Source organism: Galeopterus variegatus, unplaced genomic scaffold, assembly GCF_000696425.1.
Source record: "Galeopterus variegatus unplaced genomic scaffold, G_variegatus-3.0.2 Scaffold1963, whole genome shotgun sequence".
NCBI classification, from domain to species: domain Eukaryota; kingdom Metazoa; phylum Chordata; class Mammalia; order Dermoptera; family Cynocephalidae; genus Galeopterus; species Galeopterus variegatus.
In genome coordinates this window covers 253,685-263,919 of record NW_007728074.1, presented here as the reverse complement: position 1 = coordinate 263,919, position 10,235 = coordinate 253,685, and the positions used below count along the sequence as shown (strand labels likewise).

The 10,235-nt window shown below is 32.1% G+C and overlaps 1 protein-coding gene across 5 annotated transcripts in view; it reads right to left on the bottom strand.

Annotated features, from left to right (window-relative positions):
- The window catches only part of SNX14 (sorting nexin 14), a 115,071-nt gene that overhangs the window by 36,331 nt on the left and 68,505 nt on the right, over nt 1–10,235 (bottom strand). For 4 of the 5 annotated variants that reach the window (XM_008579823.1, XM_008579818.1, XM_008579819.1 and 1 more), the window contains exons 13-16: nt 4,328–4,483; nt 3,841–3,965; nt 3,270–3,328; nt 1,056–1,082 (exon numbers count right to left, since the gene is read on the bottom strand). In XM_008579823.1, the coding sequence (XP_008578045.1) occupies nt 1,056–1,082; nt 3,270–3,328; nt 3,841–3,965; nt 4,328–4,483 (367 nt within the window). The remainder of the gene's footprint in view (nt 1–1,055; nt 1,083–3,269; nt 3,329–3,840; nt 3,966–4,327; nt 4,484–10,235) is intronic. The other variant, XM_008579821.1, reaches the window with a different exon arrangement.

Below are 10,235 nucleotides of genomic sequence, written 5' to 3'. Positions count from 1 at the left end.
GGGGGGGGGGGGGGGGGGGGGGACGGCTAAAAGTAGCCAAAAAGGTCCTCCACTAAAGCCTACTGCCTCATGTTTCAACGAATAAAACCATAACTTTTATTCCAACTTAAAACTCATGCTTACTATGTAATACTGCCCTTACAACAGATAACCAAATAAAAATGACTATTTTAAAATCTGAGAAAATTTGCTTTGAATGCTTAAGTTAATGGATAGCTATTACTTCTATAAGCAAAATTTATTTACTTAAATAATGCAACAATTACAAAAATAAAAGTAAATTGATCAAGTTTGAAAACACCAGGTATACAGTGACATATTTCATACTTGTCTCAGGAGCAAATTAAACTGCTTTAAAACTGAAAAAACACTAAGTAGGAAGTAGTAAAAAGGGTACTTAAACTAGATTATTTTATCTAAACAAGCACATAATTAGTGTTTTCTAAAAATCCAAAATTGTAGACACAGTTCTGATAGAAGAAATGTTTCCAAAAACAAATACGAAAATGTTGACAAAACATTATTAAAATCTCTAGGATCTAGAGATTATTCTAGTCTCTAGAATCTAGAGATTATTCTTGTCTCTAGAATCTAGAGATTATAAAACAATTGGGACTCACACAATATGGCATATTTTTAAAATATCTCACTTGTTTGTGATTATGCCTAGAATACAGAAACACTGTTATACTTCTTACTTCAAAAAAAAAAAGCTCTTTAAACAAATAATTCTAAAAATAACTTAGCAAAATCAACAACAACAAAAAATGAGTCAGCAGCCTTGAAAAAGTGAGATACTAGCAAAATAAATAGCAAAAATATCTTAAAGGTACCAGTGCACATTTTTATTTTATGATTACATATAACATGCTACTTCAAAAAGGAGTTATCTAGAATCAAAGTAGAGATTCATTTTAAAACGTTATCCTAAATAACTGATATAAAGGCAGTAATAGCACAGTGTTTCACTTTTTTTCCTCTTCAGTTTTTGGGATGTGTTTTCTGGATTTAAACAGATAATTTATACTGAAAAGAATCACAAGCTAAAAACTTACCGAAAATCATCCAAACTTAGGCTACCTCTGCAATAACAGATAGGTGAAATTATACAAGGAGAGGAGAGAGAGAAAGCCCAGATATTACACAAATTTCACTTTAGAACACAAAAATTTAAAAGCTTTAAAAGTTACACAAGTGAATAGCATTCATCTTTGCAAAGGGAAGAAATCCTTACAAATAACATGATGAAAGTATGAGAAATAAAGTAAGGTTATTTTTTGGGTTTTCAAGTATAAAGCCTAGATCATTAAAAAAAAGTTCTCAAAAATTCAACATGTCAGGAAATAATTCTGTATTTTTCTGCCCTTAGGCATACTATTTGTTTGATATAGTGGAAAGTATGCAGAGACCACGCCACCAAAAACTTGGCACAAAAAAACCCCCATATTTTCCAACATGGAACTCATGTCGATATTAGATATAATCACACATGCTCCACATGTTTTTAGCTTGAGTATTCAAAAAATTATGTTTCAAGCTAAGAAGCAAAGTTAACAAAAGACCCCTAAAAATTAAAAAATAAGTTATGCTTTGTCTATACAATGAAACAGAGAACAAGATTGACAATATGTATTAAAATTTTACTTTTAAAATACAATTAAATAAAATGTAGACATAAAACATAAAAGTATTTTACTAAGTCATTTAAGAACAAATTAGCAAAGCTACTCTAAATTGTCACCAAAAGAATGTTAAATAAACGCTTTTACTTATTCTACATAATGAATCATTAAGTTATCACAGAAGCAGAGTCTAACAAGATTGATAGTTAATATAATGTCAGGTCAATATAAAACAAACACATTTTAAAAGGCCATAATCATTACCCAGAATGAAAAGAACCCTTATTTCTTTTCTATTTTTTTGTTTAATAGTAAAGCCAATAAATTAGTGCCTCAATATGCTGAAGACATCTGGTGTTCTAAAAGTGGCAAAGAAAGCTTTCTGTCTCTGAAGTTATAACCTTGACTTACATTTAGCTACCAAGCAGGCTTCTAAGATCACAGAACCACTTCCCCTTCAGTGGTCCTATATAGGCATTTCATTAAGCTCAATATCCTGATAGGAGACTCCAAACATCGAAAATGTGTAAACAAGGATAAATTCCACCTTCTTCACAAGTATGCTGGGAAATTTAATCAAAGTCCTTGAAAAAGTATTCGAATGAAAAAATACACATGTAGATTGGGCAAAGGATGGTATTTTAAATAGCATGGGTATGATTTTTGTTAAATAAAGTCTATCTTTATGGTTATAACATATACCCTCAGGAAAAAAGCAAAGAAGTGATATTTTTACAAAGAATCATACAAATATCTTCCACACTTCAGAAAGGTTATTTCATGTATACTACTTCTACTGAGGCAATTATATAAGAATTAATATTCAACATTCGAGAAAACTCAAATCTATTCCTATAACACTTGTTTATATCAAAAAGTACAATATAATCTCCCCATGGTTAAGGTTTTCAGATTTATCTTTACATAAACTAAAAAACTCCTCTATTTTCTGACTTATCTACTTCTCTCTTTGTACCACATCTCCCATTTATTTATATGTTTATTACATACTAACTCAAACTGGAAGGTGTTGAGAACGATGTGAATATCTATTCTATAGATTTACAGATTTGATGTCTGTGTCAAATTCTGTACATATAACATTGTAAAAACAAATCAGGACATTAATTATCTGGTTTATAAAGGGATACAGCTTCTCTCCTCTGCTGCCTTTCTTTACGTTATTTAACTGCACTCTAACATTTCCAGAGAGCCACAAAGGAAAGGAGAAAATCCCCTCTATTTTCTATCCAGTAAGTATTCTAACAAAAAGTTTTCTCTAAAAAAAAACATAAAGCAAAAAACAAAAACTACTATATAAAATTCTGAGTTATCTGCAGATTTCACCTATGCATGCAGTCCCTAGTCTCCAATAAAATAGGTAATCAAGTATTAATATGTATTAATTATAAGATTAAGAAGGCAACAGTATATATATCATTAAAAGTTTTAGTTTTTCTAAAAAAGTTTCAGGCATTTTCAAGTTACTATATGTAGTACAGTTCTACAATTCATTAGTGAAATGTCTTATCTACTCATATAGAAATGGAACTACATATTCATTCATAAAAAATAACTAATAAAGACAATGATCTATTACAGAATGTTGAGGATTAGCGAAACATACATATAGTTAAATATACCTACCTGTTGAATTTTGAATTGCGTGTTGGTGATTCTGCACCTCTTAAAAGTTGTCTGAAATACTTCAAAATAATAAATAACAATTATGATTTATTAAACTAACACTTGACATTGAAACATACTACTTTACCTTACTTCTTTCCAGTTTAAAGAAAAAGTTATTTAAATCAAGTGAACACAACCACAGTCAAAAAGTGTAAGGATTAAAATATTGCAAATGGAGATATTCCTGCCATATGATTTCCACAGGTCTATAAATAATGTGTAAACCAGAAGAATGAGGTTTCTGTATCACCACAGTACTACAAAGCCACTCAGGTATACAGCAAATCAAGTAAACCAATTTGGTCCCAATCTACTGAGTCACATAAATATAAACATGGTTTCAATAGTGAGAATTGTTTTTACAATTAAATTCTAATCTCTATTAAGTTGTATAGGGAAAAGGGTATTTAGTTTGTTAATCTTGTTTTATTTTCCTCTTTATTTTGTTATTTGAATCATTCATCTAACAACATCAGAGATATTAAATTCTGTATAAAAATCCTCAAACAAGGTTAATATTTTGACTTACCTCATCACTGTGACAGAACATAGGGGTAAACACATTCTCCAAGAGAGAAAGAACATGTTCATAAGCTTCAAAAAGACATCTCATAGTTTGAAGTTTCACAACATCTATGTACGGGCCTTCAGCAACTATTTAAAAAAATTCTATTGTAGAAATTATTTATGAATAGCATAAATACATTATGTATTATAGTTTACAATTCACTACAGTGAAAGAGCATACAAACAACACTAAAACTATGTTTTACAGAAATCCAACTGCAAAAATCACACTAGAATGAGAAATTAGAACAAAGCTCTGGTTCTGACAAATATTTATGTGAATTGTGAATAAGTTTCTTCCTCAAAGCTTTCATCTCATTATAAAATAGGATAATAGCTGTCCACATTCCTCACAAAGCTGTTTTAATAATAAACAAAGAATACATGGCAAAAACTCTTGAAAACAGTAAGAGCTATAGAATTCATTGTTATTATCATCTTTGACTTACTTCTTTGAATCTCTTCTACAATGAAGGGATCAAATCTAATTTTGTCAATACTTTCATCCAAACAATATGTTTTATAAATCTTCTGCAACTCTTCATGGAGAGAGAGCATTTCATCATTTGATAACTCTGGTCGCAAAATTCTATCATTAAATTCCTCTAAGAAATCAGGGCAAGTAGAAGAAAAAAATAAATTATTTTAATATACAACTATTCATGAAAACTTCATATTCCCATTCTACCGGTAGCCAATATTAAAAGCAGCAATTATAATTTAATTCATCATTTTAAGCTTTTTAAAAACATTTAACTGAGAATACTCAGATGAAAAAGAAATGCAGTCAACCAAATTTTTATATTTTAATACAAAATGTATAAACATGAGGATACTTCCAAAAGTTTGTGGAAAAACAAAGTGAAAGATAACACAAATCTTTCCATGAACTTTTGAAAGTACCCTCATACATGAGTAGAAACACAAATTTGCTAAAATTTAGTATAGTAAACACATTTCTTTTTTTTTTTTTTTTCCTTGTCTTTTTTCGTGTCCGGCAACGGATCGCAACCCTCAGTGTCGCGCCCGTACCGGACCGGGACCGGCAACGGGATCGCAACCCTCGGTGTTGCGCCCACACCTCGCTCAGCCAGTGAGCGGGAACCGGTCTGTATGTGGGATCCGAACCCTCGGCGGGAGTGCCGCCGCGCTCCAGTGCGCCACCAGGCCGGCCCCGAGTAAACACATTTCTAAATTGCATTTAAAGAATACATTGTGTTAATTTTTTATACCAAAGGTCTTTTAATACTTTGAAATCTGATTTACTAAGTAACAATGAAAATGAAGACTTTTTAGTTCCAATCAATGTTTTAAAACAATATTTCCCTCATCGTGGAGGCTACAGACTAGTTAGTGGTAGAACTGAGAGTCTGAACAAATGAATCTTTTTTCTAAAATGAGAGATGGTAGCATTAGGATAGCCAAAATATTGACTTTTTTTTTTTCATTCCAACAGGTGTTAATAAGGAGTTTACCCATTAATTCTGAATTACTCAAACTGAAACACAAAGAGAAAAAAAAGAGGAGTTAAAAAAAAATGAGCTGGTGGGCTGGCCCGGTGGCGCACTGGAGAGTGCGCCGCTTGGGAGCGCGGCGGTGCTCCCGCCAAGGGTTCGGATCCCATGTGGAGACCGGTTCCTGCTCACTGGCTGAGCGCGGGGCGGGCGCAACACTGAGGGTTGCGATCCCGTTGCCGGTCAGTAAAAAAGACAAAAAGGGAAAAAAAAAAAAATGTTTTCTTTAGCTCCCACTCATGAGTGAGAATATGTGACATTTCTCTTTTTGTTCCTGGTGAGAGGTTTAGATAACTTCTTTAAGACTCAAATTCAGGGCCAGCCCGGTGGCGCACTGGAGAGTGCGCCGCTTGGGAGCGCGGCGGTGCTCCCGCCAAGGGTTCGGATCCCATGTGGAGACCGGTTCCTGCTCACTGGCTGAGCGTGGTGCGGGCGCGACACCGAGGGTTGCGATCCCGTTGCCGGTCCCCAGTACGGGTGCGACACCGAGGGTTGCGATCCTGTTACCAGCCAGTAAAAAAAAAAGACAAAAAGGAAAAAAAAAAAAAATGAGCTGGGACAGAGTATATAAGATCTATGGGATAACAGCATATAACTGTCATTCCATTATGACAATACACGATATAATTGGAGTTGCAAAAGGAAAAGAAAATGAGGCAGAATATTTGAAGAGATAATAGCCAAGAATTTCAAAATTTATGAAAGACACCAACCCAGATATCCAAGAATCTTAGTAAAATCCAAGCAGAATAAATAAAAAGAAAACTATACATTACAGTCAAATTGCTGAAAACCAAAAAAAAAAAAAAAAATGTATAAAAGCAGTCACAGAGAAGAGGGACATATTATATGGAAAAACAAACATAAGACTAGAAGCTGATTTCTCACTGAGAACAATTGTCCAGAAAACAATGGAAGAATGACTTTAAAATGCTAAAAGAAAAAAACTATCAACCAAGAATTTCATATTCAGTAAAAACATCCTTCAAAAATGAAGACAAAGTAAACATCTTTTCAGACAGATGAAAGCTAAGAAAATTTACCTCCAGTAGATTTATACAACAAGATATGTGAAAAGGATTTCTTCAGCAGAAGGGAAACAATACTAGAAAAGTACTGGAAAAGTACTGACTACTTAAAGAAGAAATAACATACTGTGGGAATTAAATATGTACCATATAGAATTAAAATATATGACAACAGGGGGACAATAGTCAAGAAGAGGATAACATGAGGTACAATGAGGTTCTTAAATTGTTCCTGAAGCAGTAAAAAAATTTTAAATGAAGACTGTGATAAATGAAAGACAGATACTGTAATCTCTGAGCAACCACTAAAACAAAATAAGAAAATATAACAGATATAAAAAGTCAATAGAAGAGATAAAAAGGAATGCTAAAAAATATTCAAGTAACCCCAAAAAAAGGCAGAAAAAAAGGAAAAGAGGAACAAACAATATACAGAACAAATACAAAACAAACACTAAGGCAGAAGTCCTAACAACAAACATATAATAATTATATAGTGTAAATACACTAAAGCACACCAATTAAAAAGGAAAGATTATCAAACTAGATTTTTTAAAAAGCGAGATTAACTATATGCTGTTTGTAAGAAATACATTAAACACTTTAGATAGAAAAAGATATACAAGTGTAAATTTAAGTATAAAGAAAGATGGCATGGCTATATTAATATCAAACAAAGTAGACTTCAAGACAGAGAATCACCAGAGATAAAGAGGAGCATTTGATAAAAGGATAAATTTATCAAGAAGATATAACAATCTTAAATATGTCTGTGCCTCATAATAAAGTTCAGAATGCCTGAAACAAAATTAACAATACTAAAGCGAGAAATAACAAATTCATTAAAAAATCAGAAATACAGAATATTTGAACAACACTATCAATTTAACCTAACTGACAGAAAACACTGCTCACCATAACAGAATAGTCTCCTCACATGCCCATGGAACATTCACTAAGACAGACTATTTAGATGGGCCTTAAAACAAGTTTCAATGAATTCCAATGGAATGAAATCATACAGAAACTGTTGTTTGATCAGAAAACTATTAAATTAGAAATCGATCACAATAAGATCTCTCAAAAAATCCACAAATGTTTGTAAATTTAACAATACACTTCACAACAATCAAGGGTCAAATGATAAACCACATAGGAAATTTTTTAATATTTCAAACTGAATGACAATATTTTTTAGTATTTCAAATTGAATATACAAAATATCAAAAATTTTGGAACTCAGCTATAGCAATCCATAGAAGAAAATTTATAACTTTAAATGCCTATATTGCAGGCCAGCCTGTGGCTCACTCGGGAGAGTGCGGTGCTGATAAATGCCTATATTGCAAAAAAAAAAAACAAAAAAAGAAAGATGTACAAATTAATCATCTATGCTCTAGCCTTTTAGGAAAAGTACAAACTGAACTCTAAGTAAAAGAAAGGAAATAATAAAAATAAAAGCAGAAAATCAAGAAGTCAAAAATATTAATAAATTTGATAAACCTCTAACAACATATATTAAGAAAAATGAAAGAACAAATTACCAATAAAGAGAGGAATTTGCTATACCTCCATAATAAGGGAACATTAGGAATAACTTGATGACAATAAAATAGCTTGCTGAGTTGAGATACAGTAAAAGCATTCAAATAAATTCAATAGCCATTCATGATAAAAGCTCTGAAACTAAGAACAGAAGGAAACCTTCCCAATCTGATCAAAGAAATCTACAAAAAACACAGACTAATATCATACATAATGGTACAAAAAATAAATTATTTCTCCCTAAGATCAGGAACAAAATAAGGATGTAAGCTTTCGCCACTTCAATTAAACATTGTGGTGAAGATCCTAGCCATTGCGAGAGGCAAGAAAAAGAAATAAAAGTTATAAACATGATAAAAGTAAAAGTAAAACTATATGCAAATGACATGATTGTGTATGTTGAAAATCCTAAGGAAATCTACAAAAAAGCTACTAGAAGTAATAAATGAATTTAGCAATATTACAAATTACAAAGTTAATATATAAAAATCCAATTCAATGTCTATATATTAGCAACAATTTGAAAAATTATTTTAAATATCATATGCAAATCTATCCCAAAACATAAAGACCTACATTGAAATTACAAGACATTGTGAAGAGAAATTAAGTAAGACTGTAATAAATGGAAAAATATACCATGCTCATGCACTGGAAGCCAAAATAGTGTTGAGATGTCCTTACTTCCCAAGTTGACCTCTAGATTCGATACAATCTCAATCAAAAAAATCCAGGCAGGCTCTGTGTGTGTCTGTGTGTGTGTGTGCGCGCGTGCGCGCGCGTGCATGTGTGCGTGCACATGTGTGCGCGCGCGCACATGTCTGTGTTGGTGTAAATGGGCAATCTGATCCCACAATTAACATGGGAATGCAAAGAACCTGTAACAGCCAAAACAATCTTGAAAAAGAACAAAGTAGAAAGCCTTAGACCAAATGATTTCAACACTTAATAGCATACAGCCAAAGTAATCGAGACTGTGAAAAATGGATCAATGGAAGAGAATACAATTCAGAAACAGACCCACACATACACAGTCAAATGATTTGACAAAGCTCTCAAAGAAACGCAAGATGGGAAAGAAATGTCTCTACAAAATGAACCTCCACCCCTAATACTAACACAAAAATTATTTCAAGATATATCATAATCTACACGTAAAAATCTAAAACTATAATACATGTAGAGAAAAACACAGGAGAATATCATCTTGACTTAGGGTAGGCAAAGATTTCTTATGGAAGACATGGAAAACACTAACCATAAAATTAAAAATTGATATACTGGATTTCATCAAAATTAAAAAGTTCTGCTCATCAAAAGACAGTATTCAGAAAATGAAAAGACAAGCCATAGTCTGGAAGAATACATTCATAATACAGAAGATTGTATCCAGAATATATAAAGAACTCCTATAATTTAATGACAAAAGAAGAAATTTAGTAAAAAAATAGGCAAAAGACTTAAACACTTCCATAGGAAGATGATCAAAAGGCCAGTAAGCACATTATACTGCTCAACATCATTAGTCAGAGAAAAGCAAATTAAAACCACAAGATACCACCATACACCCCATAAAATAGCTAATATTAAAAAGATAAACACCACCAAATTTTGGTAAAGATGTGAAGAAACCAGAGAGTAAAATAGTACAACCACTTTGGAGAACAATTTAGCAGCTTCTTATAAAATGAAACATATATTTATCCTGCAACCTAGCAATTCTACATCCAGTTATGAAACATATTCCCAAAGAAAGCCTTGTGCAAGAATGCTCATAGCAGCTTTATTCAAAATAGCCCAAAAGTGGAAGGAGTACAGAGACCTACTTATAAGGAGAATGGATAAAGAAACTGTGCAGTACAATGGAATACTACTCAGCAATAAAAAAAGAGCAGTTTACAGATCTACACAACAACATGGATGAATCATGAAAAGCATGACACTGAATGAATAAAGCTAGACACAAAAGAATTTATATTATGTCATTCCATTTATATGAGAAAATTGTACAGCAAAACTAATCTGTGGTAAAAGAAACCAGTGATTGCTTTTGGCAGGAGTGGGGGCAGGAGTGGATCTCTTGGGAAGGACCCTAAAGGAACTTTCTGGGATGATGGAAATGTTCTTTATTTTGATAAACATGTAAGTCACATGGATGTACACATGTATCAAACTGTACATTTAAATTCTATAAGTTTCACTGTGTAAATTATAACTTTTCACTGTGTAAATTAGAAATCAATTTTTTTTTTTTTTTTTTTTTTTTTTTT